Raw genomic sequence first — 21,459 nt, forward strand, 5'->3', positions numbered from 1 at the left:
AAAATTTCTATAGAAATAAAGTTTTGACAACATTTTCTGTAGAAATAAATATAAATACAAATTTTGAATAGAAATAAAATTTTGACAAAATTTTCTATAGAAGTAAAATTTTGGAAAAATTTTAACTTTTAAATTATATTATTTTATGGTTCCCATATTTGTTTTGAAAAAGGGTTTCATTTGGTATGAAAAGTTTTCATTTGAAATTTAAATGCTATAACTCCGTATGCACCTCAATAACATGCCGATGAAACAGTTTTGTATTGTATTTTTAAAAGGCCTTGACACTTTAACAATCGATAACACATTTATCGATATTTTACTAACCTCCGACAATTCTTAGCGTTCGGTCATACTTTAAAGGTTGAGTTACATACCATGCGTCCGTTGATTGAAGAGTTGAATTTTCTCTTTGAAATCAACCATTCCATCAACGCACGGATTAATGCATGATATGTAACTCAAACTTAAGATTCTTTACAAACACAGACATTCCGTCCGGATAAACTTGTAGTATGGACGGCGCATAAGGAATTCATGTTAAAACAGTGTTATCGGCGCGAAAAATAAATATTTACTAGAGGTGTCTGTCGGACATAAGCGGAAATTGTGATTTTTAACAAAAAATTTCATTTTTCAAATTTAGCATATCAACACTTGTAGACTAGTGTAATTAGTTATATTTTTGTTTGGTTGATTTTCCATATGAAATTTAATACACGATCGAAGAGACTAGACGAGGCCGCGGGAATCAGTCAATAACGTTAACTTAATTGTAACGTATCTGTCGTCGCTTTTATTTCTAATACGAGAATTGTGCTAAAAAGAAAACTGAAGTAGAAAACTGGAGTTTTTTTATAACAACTTTTATTTCGGTCTGACTTTGCGTTTTTCGATGATAGTTTTGCTTGATATTTAATATCCATTACACCACATACAACATGGATAAAGTGAGAAAAATATAAAAAAATATGAATATTGCAAAGCCAAACAAAAAAAAAATAATATATTATATTTATATATCTGTAATAAAGTGTGTGAAAAAGTTGGCAATTTGAGACTGTGACACACAAAAATACTGTGTTTTTTTTTGCTCTATGTTAAATATTTATATATAAAAGATATTTGACATTGAGATAATTTTTTGTTTATAGATAATATGATAACGGATTTAATCGCTTTAATAATTGTTGTTTTATGGAAAAATATATATATACATTAAAGATTGTATAAAGCAAATTAATATGTGAAGTTTGTTGCAAATATATTCGAATAGACACGGAGTATTAATCTATATAAAAATCAAATTTTTATTATTGGAACGGTTTCACCTCAATCATATAGAATTCACATTGCAACCATGGTTGCCACAGTTGGTAGAATTCTACCAAAAATGGTAGATTTTTTTCTGTTTGGAAAATTGGTAGAATTATTGATTTGTGGTACACTTTGCAAAATATTTCTCTCCAACTAGGAGGTACTTCATAAATTTTCTATTGAAATAAACTTTTGACAATAATTTCTATAGAAATAACATTTTGACAAAATTCCATAGAAATAAAATGTTGACAACATTTTCTATAGATATAAATTTTTGACAAAATTTTCTACACAAATAAAACTTTGACAAAAATTTCTATAGAATTAAAATTTTGACAAAATTTTCTACAGAATTACAATTTCAACAAAATTTTCTATATAATTACATTTTTAACTAAATTTTCTATAGAAATAAAATTTTGAAAAAAAAAATTCTATAGAAATAAAATTTTGACAAAATTTCGATAGAAATAAAATTATAACAAAATTTTTGATAGAATTAAAATTTTGACAATATCTTCTATAGAATTAAAATTTAAAAAAAATCTATAGAATTAAATTTTTGCAAAATTTTATATTGAAATAAATTTTTGACCAAATTTTCCATAGAAATAAATTTTTGACCAAATTTTCCATAGAAATAAAATATTGACCAAATTTTCCATAGAAATAAAATTTTGACAAAGTTTTCTGTAGAAATAAATTGTTGACAAATTTTTGTATAGAATTAAAATTTTGACAAAACTTCGTACAGAATTAAAATTTTGACAAAATTTTGTATAGAATTAAAATTTTGACACTATTTTCTATAGAAATAAAATTTTGACAAAATTTTCTATATAAATAAAATTTTCACAAAATTTTCTATAGAAGTAAAATTTTGACAAAATTTTCTATAGAATGAAAATTTAGACAAAAATTTCAATAGAAATAAATTTTTAACAAAGTTTTCTATAGAAATAAAATGTTGACAAAATTTTTATAGAAATACAATTTTGACAAAATTTTTACAAATTTTTCTATAGAAATAAAATTTTGACAAAATGTTCTATAGAAATAAGATTTTGACAAATTTTTCTATAGAATTAAAATTTTGGCAAAAAATTTGACAAAATTTTCTGAAGAAATAAAATATTGACGAAATTGCCTACAGAAATAAATTTTGACAAATTTTTTGTAGGAATAAAATAAATGCCCAAATAAATTTGACAAACATTCTTTTCCTCTGTTGGTTAAGCTACAATTGTAGTTTAGTCAATGTATGGTTTTAAGCTGAAATAAAAAACAACAACAATGCTTAAAGAACAAAACCAACAATAACAAAACAAAACAAAACAAAAGGAATAACATTTTGACAAAATTTTTGACAAAATTTTTAAAATTTTGACAAACATTTCTATAGAAATAAAATTTTGACAAAATTTTTTGTAGAAATAAATTTTTGACAACATTTTTTATAGAAATAAATCTTTGACAAAATTTTTTCATGGAAATAAAATTTTCCATAGAAATAATGTTGACAACATTTTTAATAGAATTAAACTTTTGACAACATTTTTAATAGAATTACAATTTTGACAAAATTTTCTATAGAAATAAAATTTTGACAAAATTTTCTATATAAATAAAATTTTCACAAAATTTTCTATAGAAGTAAAATTTTGACAAAATTTTCTATAGAATGAAAATTTAAAAAAATTTTTATAGAAATAAATTTTTAACAAAGTTTTCTATAGAAATAAAATGTTGACAAAATTTTTATAGAAATACAATTTTGACAAAATTTTTAAATTTTTTTCTATAGAAATAAAATTTTGACAAAATGTTCTATAGAAATAAGGTTTTGACAAATTTTTCTATACAATTAAAATTTTGGCAAAAAAATTGACAAAATTTTCTGAAGAAATAAAATATTGACATAATTTTCTATAGAATTAAAATTTTGACAAAATTGCCTACAGAAATAAATTTTGACAAAATTTTCTGTAGGAATAACATTTTGACAAAATTTTTGACAAAATTTTTAAAGTTTTGACAAACATTTCTATAGAAATAAAATTTTGACAAAATTTTTTGTAGAAATAAATTTTTGACAAAAATTTTTATAGAAATAAATCTTTGACAAAATTTTTCATGGAAATAAAATTTTCCATAGAAATAATGTTGAAAACGTTTTTAATAAAATTAAAATTTTGACAACATTTTTAATAGAATTACAATTTTGACAAAATTTTCTATAGAAATAAAATTTTGACAAAATTTTCTATAGAAATAAAATTTCGATAGAATTGAAATTTTGATAATATCTTCTATAGAACTAAAATTAAAAAAATCTATAGAATTAAATTTTTGCAAAATTTTCTATAGAAATAAAATTTTGACAAAATTTTCTATAGAAATAAAATTTTGACAAAATTTTCTATAGAAATAAAATTTTGACAAAATTGTCTATATAAGTAAAATGTTCACAAAATTTTCTATAGAATGAAAATTGAGACAAAATTTTCAATAGAAATAAAATTTTCACAAAGTTATAAAATGTTGACAAAATTTTTACAAATTTTTCTATAGAAATAAAATTTTGACAAAATTTTCTATGGAAATAAAGTTTTGACAAACTTTTCTTAGGAAATAAGATTTTGACAAATTTTTCTTTAGAATTAAAATTTTGGCCAAAAATTTCATAAAATTTTCTGAAGAAATAAAATATTGACATAAGTTTCTATTGAATTAAAATTTTGACAAAATTGCCTACAGAAATAAATGTTGACAAAATTTTCTGTAGAAATAAAATTTTGACAAAATTTTCTGTAGAAATAAAATTTTGACAAAATTTTCTGTAGAAATAATTTTTTTAAATTTTGACAAAATTGCCTACAGTAATAAATTTTGACAAAATTTTCTGTAGAAATAAATTTTTGACAAAATTTTTTATAGAAATAAATTTTTGGACAAAATTTTTCATGAAAATAAAATTTTCCATAGAAATAAAATGTTGACAAAATTTTTAATAGAATAATAATAGAAAAAATCCTGAAAATATATCTGCTTGAAACAGAATGTGTGTGGGAGAATATGCTACAGATGTGAGTTTTTAGGGTGTACATAAGATTACGTTTGGCCGAACTTTTGACCGTATTTACTTCTATAGATTATTCAGAACTGTCTCTATTCTACATTTATGGTATAAAACCACTGTGAATTGTTTCAAATGTTTATACAATTGTTTTGTGATATTTAACTTGTGTTACCACCATGAAACCATAAACCAAAATTATAATCGTTTTGACCTCAAAACGAAATATCCATTATAGAATCGACACGAAAACGACATGCGTGAAGATTTAGTTATTCGGTCAATAGTTTTAGAGAACAACAATTAACAAAATCATAAATTAGGTTTAAAACAAATTTCCGAAATAACTGATCATTTGTAACATAAATAGTACAACAAATGTATATTTATGCGGTATTTCATGACAAATCGGGCTACCAATTTTTCTATTAATGGTTAACATTAATTGGTACGTACGTTTTGAGACAATTTCAACTGGACAGCATAAAAATTTACACCCCAAAAGGTAATTAACCGATTGTAAATGTTTGCAAAATTTAAATTTACGCCCAAGATATGAAAGTTTATATTTTTTTCTATATTGCAACATAGTTGAAGGCAGTGCCCTTGGTTTGACAACTGCATTTGATTTGGAAAGACAAATGTCAAAATTAAAAATGTCAACTTTTAATTAAAAAAGCCGTTTCTTAGAAATGACAGTCAAATCAACATTTAAACAAAGGAAATTTAAAAAATAAATATCCATAACAGAGAGACAACACGAAAAATTGACAGTGTTAAAAGTAAAGCAAAAAACAAACATTTTAAATTAAATGTAAATGCTCAATTTGAAAAACTAAAAACAAACAGTTTCACTTTTTCACTTGAAATTAAATGTTGTATTCGCTTTTTAACAAGCATCATCATCATCCTCTTCTTATTATTTTTGTTTTCTCATTTTCCAGCTTCTATCATAAATAATGAAAATTAAAAAAAAGGAAAACAAATGTTAAACACCAAAACATTGTTGCTCAGCCATTTACTTGAGTGCATGAAATAGTTTGAACGTCAATTGCTTTGTGCGGTCAATAGACAATAGGCATGTGGTAGAAATGTTGTTGGAAATCTAACATTTTGCTATGAAATTAGTATGTGCGTTTATTATAAATAATTATAATAAATTAATTTAATAATTTGCTCCGCGTAATGAAAGATTAGATAGAGTTCAAAATAATTAAAATTAGCAGAGAGATTGAAAAGAGAGAGTGCGAGAGAGAAAAAATTTAGATACATTGGCAAAACTATGTCATTTACCATTAAGGAATTAGAATTGATTTTATTTCCGGATTAGTGTTCACACACTAATACTACATTCACACTAAGCTCGAAATGTCGCTTTTGTATGGAAAGGTGATTTGCAAACACAATTGCCACCAAAAATAGTAGATTTTCTTATTGTTTGGTAGATTGGTAGAACTCTTGATGTTTTGGTAGATTTTGCAAAATATTCTTCTCCTACTAAGAGGTACTTTACAAAGTTTTATAGAAATAAAATTTTGACAAAATTTTCTATAGAAATAAAATTTTGAAAAAAAAAATCTATGGAAATAACATTTTTGACAAAATTTTCTATAGAAATAAAATTTTGAAAAATTTTCAATGGAAATAAAATTTTGAAAAAATTTTCAATGGAAATAAAATTTTGACAAAATATTCTATAGCAATAAAATGTTGACAAAAATTTCTATACCAATAAAATTTTGACAACATTTTCTATAGAAATAAAATTTTGACAAATTTTTCTATGGAAATAAAATTATGACAAAATTTTTATAGAAATAAAATTTTGACAAAATATTCTATAGCAATAAAATGTTGACAAAAATTTCTATAGCAATAAAATGTTGACAAAAATTTCTATAGCAATAAAATTTTGACAAAATTTTCTATAGAAATAAAATTTTGACAACATTTTTTATAGAAAAAAAAATTATAAAAATAAAATTTTGAAAAATTTTCTAAAATAATAAAATGTTGACAAAATTTTCTATAGAAATAAAATGTTGACAACATTTTTATAGAAATAAACTTTTGACAAAATATTCTATAGCAATAAAATTTTGACAAATTTTTCTATAGAAATAAAATCTTCGTTTTGTTTGTTATTGTTGGTTTCTCTTTAATCATTATTATTGTTTTTGATCTCAGCTTAAAACCATGCATTGACTAAACTACAAGTGTAGTTTAACCAACAGAGGAAAAGTATGCTTGTCAAATTTATTTGGGCAAAGCCCTATAGACTGCAAGATGGTTGGATGTACAGCTGTTTCGGAATTACCACATTCCTCATCAGCATCCTCTATTTGCAGCAAAACTATCAACCAATTATCAGAATAAATTCGGGTAATTCACTCAACCCAAAGTGGCCTACACTTGAACCTTCCGAAAAAAGGTTTGATAGCACTAGGTCACAAATAACAAAATTTTCTCTGTTATTTGTTTCTAGCATACTTTTCCCCATTGATTTTGACCTACTAAACACGAAAATGAGTTTTAAAAATTTTTCTGTCGATTGGTTTTCGAGATAAAAATTTGTGAACTTTTTTTTTTAAATTTTTGGAGGTACACTTACAATTTTGAGCATATCTTTCGTCTTCTTTGACCTACCCAGCAAAAAAAGCGTCGCCAAAAAAGTAATGAAAATGTTCTTTTTGGATCCGGAAGTGGTGCAAAATTGACGCAGAAGCGATGAATTTAACATGGGCTTGTCATAGGACGGAAGTCCTCCATTTCAACAGCCGTTGCACTGAATTTGCATCATTTCTTTAGGTGTGATCCGAATTCAATGTTTTGGATGTGAATTAAAAAAATTTGTGATATTTTGTCAAATAAATAATTATAATAAATTTTTATAATTTTTACTGGATTCTAACGCTTGTTGGAAATGTTTGACCTCAAATATTTTCAAAAATTCAAATTTTTTTCAGATTGGATTTAGCATTTTTTTCGAAAAAATTTAAATGACTTGTACCATTTATGAATTCTTACTCTGTTTTTAACCTATTTGAAACAAAAAAAGTTAAAATTACCCATTAAAAGTATGAAAAAACCAAGTTATAAAGAATTAAATTAAAAGAACTTCCTGGATAGTTAAAATAAAGAACATCATTGGGAGTGCATCTTCTGGAAGTGCTTTTAAAGTTGTGCCTTTGGAAGAACTTCCAAATTTTTTTGCTCGGTATTTGATCCTACTACTACTCAAATTACAATTAAAAAAACCAAAATGGCCACGTAAAAAAACCAAAATGGCTGTTAGCATCGTGTTTTATATTTTATATGAATTTTTATATGGTTTTTTTCTGCCACATTTTTACTAAAAAAAAACGCCGTTTTTTAAGCTTTTTAAGCCGCCAACATCAAAACTACTTACCCGATTTGAAAATTTTCTGAGAATGAGTTGTAGACGGCTCAATTTTCTTTAATTTGAGTAGTAGTAGGATCAAATAGGTCAGAAGACGAAATATATGCTCAAAATTGTAAGTGTACCTCCAAAATTAAAACAAAAAAAAGTTCAAAAATTTGTATCTCGAAAACCAATCGATAGAAAAATTGTTAAAACTCATTTTCGTGTTTAGTAGGTCAAAATCAATGAGAAAAATTATGCTAGAACCAAATAACAAAACGACTGTTGGCTAGTGTAGTCGGCTACTGCCCAAACAAATTTGCAAGCATATCTCTTTTCCTTTGCCAAACTCAAGCTACACTTGTAGTTTAGTCAATGCATGGTTTTAAGCTGAGATAAAAAATAACAAGAAATAAAATCTTGACAAATTTTTCTATAGAAATAAAATTTTGACAAAATTTTCTATAGAAATAAAATTTTGACAACATTTTCTATAGAAAAAAATTGAAAAAATTTTCTATAGAAATAAAATTTTGACAAAATTTTCTATAAATTTCAAAATTTCCTATAGAAATTTCCTATAGAAATAAAATTTTGACAAATTTTTTATAAAAATAAAATGTTGACAAATTATCTATAGAAATAACATTTTGACAAAATTTTCTATAAAAATACAATTTTGACAAACTTTTCTATACAGCGAAAAAATAGTGAACCCACCAGAAAGAAAAATTTTGGTTAATTTCAGAAAATTTTGACTATTTTTAGAAAATTTTTCGACAAATTTATGAAAAATTTTTAGACATAATTAATTTTTTTCACTTGTTAAATAAAATTTTGTAGTTTGAAGGAAAAATATGCTTCATTTGTGTATAATTGTTTCCCGTTTTTTAGATCATTTATCTAACGTACTCAAAAAATGATTTGAGTAAAGGAAACTTTCTCCAAACATAATAATTCCATGAACTAAAATAAAGATAAATTGGCTTTAGTGAAATACAGAGTTCATTTTTTTTTTTTGAGTGTAGAAATAAAATTTTCTATAGAAATAAAACATTTACAAAATTTTCTATAGAAATAAACTTTTGACAAAATTTTCTATAGAAATTTTGCAAAATTTTCGTGACAAATAACATGTTGGCTGATAAGTCCCCGGTCTGACACATAGATGGCGTCGCTGGTATTAAATGTATATTTTTTTATATAGTACCAACCTTCAACTAATTCGTGTCAAAATTTGACGTCTGTAAGTCAATTAGTTTGTGAGATAGAGCGTCTTTTGTGAAGCAGCTTTTGTTATTGTGAAAAAAAAAAAATGAAAAAAAGGAATTTCGTGTTTTGATAAAATACTGTTTTCTGAAGGGAAAAAAATACGGTGGAAGCAAAAACTTGGCTTGATAATGAGTTTCCGAACTCTGTCCCAGGGAAATAAACAATAATTGATTAGTATGCAAAATTCAAGCGTGGTGAAATGAATACGGAGGACGGTGAAAGCAGTGGATGCCCGAAAGAGGTGGTTACCGACGAAAACATCAAAAAAAAAGCCACAAAATGATTTTGAATGACCGTAATATGGAGTTGATCGAGATAGCAGAGGCCTTAAAGATATCAAAGGAACATGTTGGTCATATCATTCATCAATATTTGGATATGCGGAAGCTCTGTGCAAAATGGGTGCCGCGCGTGCTCACAACAACGTGTTGATGATTCTGAGCGGTATTTGCAGCTGTTAACTCGTAAGATACCCGAGTTTTTCCGTCGATATGTGACAATGGATGAAACATGGCTCCATCACTACAATCCTGAGTCCAATCGACAGTCGGATGAGTGGACAACGACCGGTGTACCGTCTCCGAAGCGTGGAAAGACTCAAAAGTCCGCTGGTAAAGTAATGGCCTCTGTTTTTGGGATGCGCATGGAATAATTTTTATCGATTATCTTGAGAAGGGAAATACCACCAACAGTGACTATTATATGGCGTTATTGGAGCGTTTGAAGGTCGAAATCGCGGCAAAACGGCCCCATATGAAGAAGAAAAAAGTGTTGTTCCACCAAGACAACGCACCGTGCCACAAGTCATTGAGAACGATGGCAAAATTCTTGAATTGGGCTTCGAATTGCTTCCCCACCCATCGTATTCTCCAGATCTGGCCCCCAGCGACTATTTCTTGTTCTCAGACTTCAAAAGGATGCTCGCAGGGAAAAAATTTGGCTGCAATGAAGAGGTGATCGCCGAAACTGAGGCCTATTTTGAGGCAAAACTGAAGGAGTACTACCAAAATGGTATCAAAAAATTGGAAGGTCGTTATAATCGTTGTATCGCTCTTGAAGAGAACTATGTTGAATAATAAAAACGAATTTTGACAAAAAAATGTGTTTTTCTTTGTTAGACCGGGGACCTGTTAAAGTTTTACAAAAATTTTTTATAGAAATAAAATTTTGCAACAATTTTCTATTTTAAAATTGTTATTGCACAATTTTAAAATATTGCTATAAAAGTACAACTTGCTATACAAGTAATCTCTACACCGAAAAAAAGTAAACTATTTTATAGGAAGAATAAACTAACTCGTGCGAAAATTGAACTAGCGTTGTTAAAACCAGAAAAAAAATACTGCCTTGTTGTAATTTTTAACTGCAGTTCACGAAAGGTGTAAACCTGTCATATATTAGAAGAAAACATGAACTAAAAGTAAAGAAGAAAATCATTGGAGCCAAATCATTACCATTTTAACCACACATTAGTTCATTCTTTGGGAATCGTACAAAAGTTTTCTTTTGCTCTAGTTCATATTGAACTTATGTATACGGTCATTGAACTTTATACTCATGTTTAGTTCATAAAATGTTTGAAACATATTTAAAAAAGTAAGATTTCATTAAGCTGCGGAAAATTTCGAAAAAATTTAACTACCAACAAATATTTGTTTTGCAATAAAAATAAGTTAAATTTAGCGTTAGTTTAACTACGGATTTTTTTTTTTCTGTGTATAGAAATACATTTTTATTTATATTTGATTTTAGTGAAAAAATAAAAATATAGTCCAAAAGCGATGATAATACTGGAGTTTATTGGATAAACTGTTTCTAATTCTAAAGAAATTATTTAATATTCCTTTGTATATTTTGTCAAAAATAATATTTCGAAAATAGAGGTTTGGGCCAAAGTGTTTTTATAGTAAAACTTTTAGTTTAGCCTAAACACGCAATAGTTTATATTCCATTCTTTCGTTATCCCAATAAGTAATGACCCTTATTTTTCTTTTACTATTTCATTTCCAGTTTCGAAATATTGAGGATTGATTCAATATGATGTCATCATCATATCCAACATCATATCCACAAATAGACCATCGAAGTTTATACAAAAGGACCCAGCTGGAAACGGATTCTGCCTCCAATGGCGGCAGTAACCAGAAGATAATAATTGCAGATATTTTTAGTCCAATTACCGATTATGCATATGGTGACAAAGGCAAGCACCTACAACAATATCGCCAAGTTTGTGGGAGCACCGAAGGAGTAATATATGAAAATTTCAATACTACTACAGTCAAACAAAATTCAAAGACAACTGTAGACAAAACCAAAAGCATTGCACGTCGTCCATCATCATCATCGTCATTGTTGGTGGGTGCACTGACAACAACTAAAACTAAAATACCATATCCATTGGCAACCATTTGGAACAAGAAAACTTCGTTTCACTCCAAAGGTAAAAACTGTTGTTCCACTGTAGCTAAGAGCCACGGCTCATTGCTCATGCGCAATTCCACTAAATCCCATTTAACGCCGCTCAATATGAAACCAATGGCAAATGAAACTGCATCGAGGGTGGAATGCACCCATTTGGACTCCCACGATAACACAACAACACTAGACTCGAACAAAACCGGTGGTACTAGTCATCGTTTCTATTCAGCGCGCAGAAAGTTGGCTTTAATCACACAAAAACCTTCGGGGGATTCCTTACTGCAGCGTTCATTATCCTTGCGTAAAAATTTTAAATATTCCACAAAAACGGATTCTTCAATAGAAAATCAAGTGGCTGCATCATCATGTTCTGGAGCGGTATCATCTTCAACAGAGGCTACTGCAAATGTCAAAGCAACAGTAACATTGAAACATGATGTGGAGGGGTCACAACTGGAACAGGATACTCAAAAGACCACTAAGTCAAAGGACAATTATCAAGGTGATGGTTTGGATGCAAAGTGTTTGAATAAAACTATGGAAAAACAACAATCGCCGGATGCCATGGTCAATGGTAAACTTACAAGAGATTGTCACAAAATGGTAAGCTTTTACAAAATGGAAATTTAAAATTTGGAAGTTATATAAAAAACCTTTTGGAGTTTTTTTTGTCCTGCTATTGATTTTTTTTTCATGAAAATTTTGTGTGTCTTATGTTTTTGGTGTTGTTTTTTAAGGACGAACCAACTCCATAATTTTCAAAGAGATAATGATCATTATCGAGTGAAAATATAATCATAGTATATGTTTGTTCCAATTTCACTGGAGGAACTTCCTCATACAACGACGTTACATCCCCCCAAAACGAACAAGGGTTGTATATTCCGCTTTTGTTTTTGTCAATTGTTTCGTGGCTTCTAGTTTTCAGTGTGCTTGTTCGAATGGATGGGTAGTGAGTGTTGTCGAAGTAGTGGTGGTTGTGGAGTATTACACTGTGAAAAAATACAAACACACAAAGTAGTCGATACACAACAAAATCGTCTATCGATACAAAATTTTACAAACATTTTCTATAGAAATAAAATTTTCAGCAAATATTCGTTAAAAATTTTCAAAAAAGTTTCTTTAGAAATACATGTTTGCAAAAATTTTCTATAGAAATAAAAGTTTGAAAAAAAATTTTTAAAGAAATAAAATTTTGACAAAATTTTCTAAAGAAATAAAATTTTGACAAAATTTTCTAAAGAAATAAAATTTTGGCAAAATTTTCTAAAGAGATAAAATTTTGACAGAATTTTCTAAAGAAATAAAATTTTTACAAAATTTTCTAAAGCAATAAAATTTTGACAAATTTTTCTAAAGAAATAAAATTTTGACAAAATTTTCCGTAGAAATAAAATTTTGACAAAATTTTCTAAAGAGATAAAATTTTGACAAAATTTTCTAAAGAAATAAAATTTTGACAAAATTTTCTAAAGAAATAAAATTTTTACAAAATTTTCTAAAGAAATAAAATTTTGACAAAATTTTTTAAAGAAATAAAATTTTGACAAAATTTTCTAAAGAAATAAAATTTTGACAAATTTTTCTAAAGAAATAAAATTTTGACAAATTTTTCTAAAGAAATAAAATTTTGACAAAATTTTCTAAAGAAATAAAATTTTTACAAAATTTTCTAAAGCAATAAAATTTTGACAAAATTTTCTAAAGAAATAAAATTTTGACAAAATTTTCTATAGAAATAAAATTTTTATAAAATTTTCTAAAGAAATAAAATTTTGACAAAATTTTCTATAAAAATAAAATTTTTATAAAATTTTCTAAAGAAATACAATTTTGACAAAATTTTCTAAAGAAATAAAATTTTGACAAAATTTTCTAAAGAAATAAAATTTTGACAAAATTTTCTAAAGAAATAAAATTTTTACAAAATTTTCTATAGAAATAAAATTTTACAAAATGTTCTATAGAAATAAAATTTTGACAAAATTTTCTAAAGAAATACAATTTTGACAAAATTTTCTAAAGAAATAAAATTTTGACAAAATTTTCTAAAGAAACAAAATTTTTACCAAATTTTCTATACAAATAAAATTTTGCAAACATTTTCTAAAATAAAAATTTTCAAACATTTGCTAAGCAATAAAATTTCTATAGGAATAACATGTTGCAAAAATTTTAAGGACAAATTTCTTTAAAATAATGACAATTTAATTAAATTAAAGTTTACAATCTTTGCTTTAAAATTTTTTTTCATTAAATTTAGGACACAAATTTTGTTAATTTTCGTCCCTCCGTTAAAGTCGCATGTCTTTGAACAAAGGCTAATTTTCCTTAAAATAAAGAAACACATTTTTGATTTAAAGTAATTGTCCTTAAATTAACTGAAATATTGAAACTTTAGATTTAAAATAAAAACGCTTCAAATATAGGCTAAGACTTATTTTAGGGATTTAGCGTCTTTGGCTTAAAGTTTTTTTTTTTGGAAATAAGAAAACATTTTTTACTTTGAACTATCCGTTATAATTTGGATTTTTAAACTGGCATTTGTTTGTACGTGAGTACCTTTATTAATAAACCGCGAAAAGGGAATGAAAAATTGAGAAATGAGATCTGTATCTTAATTTTAATTTTATTGGTCCTAGATTTAAAGCCAGATAGGTCGCTAAACAATAACGAAATAAAAATTTCGTTATTTTAAAGAAGCCGCATCTTTGGCTCGGAATCAATACCAAAATCCTTAAGGGAAGGTCAAAACCTTTGGATCCAAGTAAACTTTTTTTTTTGAGTGTAGAAATAAAATTTTACAAAATGTTTCTATAGGAATAAAATTTTACAAAAGTTTCTTTAGGAATAAAATGTTGCAAAAATTGTATATAGAAAAACATTGCACATTTTTTCTATATAAATAAAATTTGCAAAAAAAATTCTTATTTTGTAAAAATTTTCTATAGAAATAAAATTTTGCAAACATTTTCTGTAGAAATATAAATTTGAAAAAAAAAAATAAAATAATTCTATAGAAATGAAAATTTTTTAATAGGAATAAAATTTTTCTAATTTTCAAAATTTTCTATAGAATAACATTTTTACAAAATATTTTAAAGAATAAAATTTTGGAAAATTGCAAACATTTTGTATAGATATAACATTTTTCAAAAATTTTCTATAGAAATAAAATTTTACAAAATTTTTCTATACACACAAAAAAATTTCACGAAAAATTTTCCAATTAAAATTTTAATTGAGTTTTAAAAAATATTCAATTAAAAATTTAATTGATTCAACAAATTTTTTAATTGAAACAAAAATCAATCACAAAAATAATAGTATCAATTAATTTTTTAATTGGATCAATTAACTTTTTAATTGACCTTCGATTAATTTTTTAATTGATACTATCATTTCTGTGATTGAAGACATTTCAATTAAAAATTAATTGGATCAAATAATTTCGTGATTGAATCAGAAAAAAAAATTTTTGTGTGTAGGCATAAAATTTTACAAAATTTTTGTATTTTTGTATTGGAATAAAAATATGTAGAAAAAATTGCAAATTTTTTCAATATACACAGAAAAAAATTTTCCGTAGTTAAACTAACACTAAATTTAACTTATTTTTATTGGAAATAAATTATTTGCTAGTAGTTAAAATTTTACTACTTTTTCGAAATTTTGTAAAATTTTTACTTTTTTTAAGTATGTTATGTCTCAAAAATTTTATGAACTAAACGTGGGTATAAAGTTCAATGACCGTACACATAAATTCAATATGAACTAAAGCAAAAGAAGATTTTCGTACGATTCCCAAAAATAGTAAGAATGAAATACTGTATGGTCAAAATGGTCGTGGTTTGGCGCCAATGATTTTCTTCTTTACTTTTAGTTAATTTTTTCTGCAGTTAAAAAGTATAACAGTGCATTAAATTTTCCCTGTTTTAACAACGCTTTGTGGAAATCTCAAAATGTGGAGTAAATTTTAGTTCAATTTTCGTGCGAGGTAGTGCATTCTTCCTATAAAACAGTTTTTTATACTTTTTTTGGTGTATATAAAATTTATTATTTTGTAAAAATGTTCTATAGAAATAAATTTTATTATTTTGTAAAAATTTTCTATAGAAATAAATTTTATTATTTTGTAAAAATTTTCTATAGAAATAAAATTGTGCAAAAAATTTCTTTAAAAATAAAAAAATCTATAGAAATTAAATTTTGCAAAAAATTTTATTAGGAATAAAATTTGCAAACTTTTCTTTAAAAATAAAAAAAATTTCTTTAAAAATAAAATTTTCTGAAAATTCTTGTTAGAAAAAAAATTCCACAAAAATTTTCTATAAAAATAAACATTTCTAAACATGTTCTATTAAAATAAAATTTTGCTAAAGTTTTCTACAGAAATAAATTAAAAAAAAACTATAAAATTTTTTTTAATATATCCAGAAATAATTGTTCAAAGTGTAATAAATTAACCCAAACAACTAAGGCATTGAACGCGAAATTTCCCTGGTAATGGTTTGTAAATGCGACTGGGTTTTGGTTGAAAGGAAACTTGTTTCACGATACCCTTCTTTTTGCCAAGTTAAACAATGTATGCTTATGAATTGCAATAGTGGCCTATATTCCATACCATACTCAAAAGGAGAATATTTAAAAAGTGTACAAGAGCCATGACCATTTCAAGTGCTGTTTCTGCAATATTTACAATTTGTTCTCTTAAAAGCCATACGTACACACCCACAAGAAGAGGACATAAAGTGGTATGAAATGCATTCATTGTGTGTAAACGTACTTATGTATCCTCTACAAACTGTTAACTGTTGTATAGAGGACTACCACCCAAAAATTTAAATTGAAAAAAAGAAACTTGGAATATCAAAAAACTAACTGTGATGTAGTTTTGTATGTAGGGAATACCTCAAATGAAAAAAAACGTACGTTGGTCCTGTATGTGTATAAAGGACATTTTTGTATAAAGCTTATATGTTTTACACAATTTGCTTTTATATCGGCTTTATGAACACAAAGTAGGTTTCTATATTTTCATACAGTTAGGGTACTGCACAATTTTTTTTTAGGAACGAAATTTTCTTTTGCAAAATTTCTTTAAATAAATATAGAAAAAATGCATACAAGTGTTGCAAGGATTTTTATAGTTTCGGGTTTATTTATTCTTAAGGAAATGCTTTTTAAGAAAGGGAAATTTCGTTTGTCACAAATTTTGTTTCGGAGAAAACTCGGAGGAAATTTAAATGCTCAAATATCTAAAAAAAATATATATTTAAAATATAAACTAAAAATTATTTAACATAGATGTGATCCTCAAAAACATTAATTTGAAGTACTTCTTGAGTTTAGAAATTTGAGAGTATTTATCAATTTTTCTTGGTATAAAATACAAAAGTTTTGCTCTTTAAAAATCCATTGAACAAAAGATCTGGCTTGCAAAAGATAAAATTTTGCACAATTTTGCAAATTTTGTGTTTGTAGTGTTTCCTACCCCAAACTTATGAATTTTAGGTAAACATGTTGCAAGGGTGCTTATCATTTTACAAAACCTATTTTTCAATTTAAATATAGAATTTCTACACTCTTGTATCACCCATGATAATTTATTGTATAATCCAATATATGCAGACAATTTCTGTCAAGCCATGGAGAAACATGACTATTTTCAATACACTTAATCCATTTAATATATTATGAAATTCCGTAATATGAATATATTATATTTTATTACGACAATGCTTGACAAAAAAAATCGAAAACAAAATACGTAAACAAACACACATTCCCTATAAAATAATTGCATGTGAGAAATAGAATGCCTCTTGCGTTAATATTCATTCCGCTACAAAAACATTAGAAATCTCTTTGAATTTAACTTGATTTCTAGATTTGTCATTGAAAATGTGAGAAACTTTAAGATTTTCATAAAGTTTATATTTGAGCATTAATAACTTGCTTACATACAACGAGTTGTTATCACTGGTTATAGCAACTAGAGGTGTGCACGTGACACGAAATTTTCGTGATTCGTGCGTGAGTCGTGAGTCACGCTCATGACAACAGCGTGAGTGTGCGTGAGCGTGATTAATAAACCAAAATGCCGTGCGTGAGCGTGAGTCACGAAAATAATATCTTCGTGAGTGTGCGTGAGTAACGAATTATACCCACGAAAATATTCCTGCTCACCAACATAAAACGCTTAAGAGTTTAATTCAATTACAAGTTTAGTGACATCTGGGATGTTAAGAATTTAATAACACTCTCGATTTTAATAATGCTCATGTTTTCAGATACTTCGGTAAAGTAAATTAATCATAAAATTATTCGTGAGTCACGATATTTTTAGTGAGTCACGACATTTTTCGTGAGTCACGACATTTAAAAGATTTTCGTGCGTGAGTGTGCGTGAGTACAAATTTTCTTTTCGTGAGCGTGCGTGAACGTGAGTCCTACCAAAAAATATCGTGCGTGAGTGTGCGTGAATAAGATTTCTCTGTCGTGAGTGTGCGTGAGCGTGAGCAAAATATTACTCACGTGCACACCTCTAATAGCAACCCCAAATAAACGAAAGCGGAAATTATTTGCGAGAGTAACAGTATATGTGAGAGTAGAGAGGCAAACGGAAATGAAACCAGAGTACATGAGTGTAAGTTAAAGTGGGGGACCATGTTTGTTTCATATCTCAAAATGTTGCATTTTTGCATACACACAAACACATACATACACACTCAACAAATAATATAACACTGTAGTATGAAATAATAAGAAAGCTTTGATACTCTCTAGAAGGAAGCAGACAATTGTTTGCAGTAATCATAATCATCATCATCCTCCGCGTATGCATATTCAATTGTATAAATAATAAAAAGAAATATATAATATATACATATTGTGCAATAAGCTAACAACAAATCGTTAGAGGAGCAAACACATTGTGAGAATGTACAACAAAACCCTCCGTGATAACATAGTACAACAAAAATATTGACAGATTTTCTTTTGGGGGGCCTGCAACAACAAGAGCAAAACTTTGTTAGCAAACAACCGTATGTAGTATACCAACAACAGCAACATTAGGATTCACTCATTCACTACACATACTAGTGTAAATAGCTTAGGTACGTATGAAAACTAATAGCTACTACATTTAAACTAGCAACAATAACAACAATGCAAACTATAATAAGAATAAGATATAATACAAGCGACGAAAACTAAAAGCCAAAACTATAAGGCTTGCATGACTTTTGATTTCAGGTGCAATCTTCAGTTGTTTTTCAAAAGTTAGACAGACAAAACCTCCTCACAAGCAAAAACAGAAAAACACACCACCAATACATCTACTATAGAAAAATAATAAGAAGAAGACTAGAGAGGCTTAAGATCTAAAAATATCTCAAGTGAAAAATCATATGTAAAACTAAATATTCCCTCGATATTAACTAAAATATCCAAAGCAACCAAGTGAAGAAAATAATTTGTAAGGAAAAGTGTTTTCAAAACAATTTTCTTTTTTTTTGTTTTTTTTTTTTCTTTTAATTTTTAAGTGAAGTGTTGATATGTTTGGTCGGAAAATTACAATGTGAGGAAATCATGTAAACCATTTACAGGAATTGCCGTTTCCGAATAAATGGTAATTATTTTAATTTGTTGTTGTATTGTATTTTTAACGAATCATCGCTCTCTACTTATGTAAATCACCTGCAATTTGCTTTAATTTTTGTTAGCTATTTGATATGACCTTTTTATCCGGTCTATCTTCGAAGGTTAGTGAACTCCATAATTGACCAATTTAAGAAATGTGTCAGTATTAATGTGAGATTTGTTAGTAATTGTCGATAATAAATGTTTTGATGAGGTTTTATGCTTATATATGGACGCATTGACAACATTTAAGAATTTAAATGACTACATGTGTGTGAAATACAGTTGTGAGCAAATGAAGAGCAGTCTCTATAATTAATACAATGGAATATTATATGGTTTTGTTCTATCCCCACTTATATTAAAATCTAATATAATAACAATCCATTTTTAAATCCAAAATATTTAAAAAGACACTAAAGCAAAGCAAAAAAGTACGACTTTGAAGAGCAAAGAGGCATTCACCTTTCCTGACTGTTCGCCTTTCGTGACGTGAAATTGGGTTATATTGCGTAAAAGTTGGAATCAATAGTTTTTGATGTTAAGAAAACTGAAGAGGATTTGAATAATCAATACAGTTGCCGTAACGCCAGTGTGAATGGCCTTCTTATTTAGTTCATATTGCCTTACTATTTACGACCATTCGATGAATTTGTTGATGCCGTTTCGCCAAAAATCTCGGCCTGTCTGGTCTCGAAGAAATTGTTGAGCCAAATTTTAAGGTCCTCTTTGCCATCGAAAATCCCCTCATTAAGTTTGGAAGAGAGCGAAAAACCGAAGAATCTTTCATTCGAGCTTTTGGAATGCTGTCTTAAAAAGCAAAGAAGTGAAAAGAGTTGTGAAAAATTTTGACTTTTTCGTCATGGATATTCGATTGCTGAGTCTGAAAACTAACAATCAATTAAATTATCAAAAACAAAAATACACGTCCGAAAGTTCGGTCAGACCGACTATTATGTACCCTTCATTATAGATTTTGTATAAAGTTATACTGAAGACTGCCGCTTCGGCAAAATTCGGACGGTCTGGTCTCGAAGAAAGTTTTGAGCCAAATTTTAAGGTCCTCTTTGCCATCGATGAGAAAGCCCGTCTTGAGGTTTGGAAGAGCGCGGAATAAATGATAGGTGTAAGAAAACCGAAGAACTTCTAAAAAAGTAGTTTGGATCTCCAATTGGTGGTCCGGAAGTAGTGCAAACTTGGATCATCTCCAATGAATTTTACATGGACTTGTCATAGGACGGAAGTACTCCATTTTTGGATCCATTGCATTGCTTTAGAAGTTGTGGCTTGGAAGTTCATTTGGATGAAGATGAATTTAAAAAACTAAAAAAAAAAAACTTTTTTCCCCAATTTGACGTTTTCTTTTTATCACTATTTTTTGTTACACTTTCATTTTCTAACTATTATTTTACTAATTGAAAAACTTCTTCGCTTCCACCGGTGGTTGAACCATAACAGAACGCCTTAGCACACTCAGCCACAAGCGCCATTGAACACGATGTACCAAAATGTATATTCAAATGTTTGTGATATACTTAATATGACACCACAGCATGATATTCTAACTACTTCCTTAGATGTTCTTTATTATTATGAATGAAAAAATAAAGAACGCTTGTTTAAATCTCACCAGCGGCAATTTTGTTATTAAATATTTTTATAATAAATATATTTTTTTGTTATACATCGTTTTTATTTTGTTTTTTTTTCGGCATATATTTTAGTATAACTATATTTTATATTAATTTTTTTTTATTAAAAATCAACAAAAAATTATCGTAATTTGCAAAACCTTCTCAAAAGAAATTCCATGGAAGTGAAAAAGTCAAACGACGCAGGTTTGAATCCCAGCGGAGATGATTTTTTTTATTTTTATATTTTTTTCTTTTTTTTCTATTCTTTTTTGCGAAATTTAATTGTCAAAAACTTAAATTTTCACTTCAAACGGCTTAATTCCGTACTTTATAAGACTTGTCCAAAAGGACTGCGTCGGAAGTGGAAAAAAGAAATGTTTGTGGAACAACTTTCATTTTTTTTGCAGGGAGCTTTAACTTGTAACTTTAATGTCTTCAGTGTGTTTGATTTTTTGTTTTGATTAAAAAATTTGTTAAATGAATTAAGTTGTTAATTGAGAATTTATTATTGGATTTGAAATATTTGGAAATATATTTGGTGATATATTTTTAAAGTACGGGGGCTGGAATTATATGGGACTATATATGGACCAACTTTTGCTCGATTATAAGAGAGCATATACTGACATCACCTGGCAAATTTAAATCGGATCAAATGCATTTTGCTCTTCCCAGAGGTTCTAGAGTTCAAGGATGGGGATCGG

General features: G+C 27.1%; 1 protein-coding gene across 4 annotated transcripts in view; it reads left to right on the forward strand.

Annotated features, from left to right (window-relative positions):
• The window catches only part of qtc (GRIP domain-containing protein quick-to-court), a 372,167-nt gene that overhangs the window by 317,153 nt on the left and 33,555 nt on the right, over window positions 1-21,459 (forward strand). For 2 of the 4 annotated variants that reach the window (XM_075297271.1, XM_075297275.1), the window contains exons 1-2: window positions 761-950; window positions 11,061-12,074. In XM_075297271.1, the coding sequence (XP_075153386.1) occupies window positions 11,088-12,074 (987 nt within the window). In that variant the 5' untranslated portion in view covers window positions 761-950; window positions 11,061-11,087. Of the gene's footprint in view, window positions 1-760; window positions 951-11,060; window positions 12,075-21,459 lie in introns of those variants that run through there. The other 2 variants (XM_075297274.1, XM_075297272.1) reach the window with 1 other exon arrangement.

Source organism: Haematobia irritans, chromosome 2, assembly GCF_050003625.1.
Source record: "Haematobia irritans isolate KBUSLIRL chromosome 2, ASM5000362v1, whole genome shotgun sequence".
NCBI classification, from domain to species: Eukaryota; Metazoa; Arthropoda; class Insecta; order Diptera; family Muscidae; genus Haematobia; species Haematobia irritans.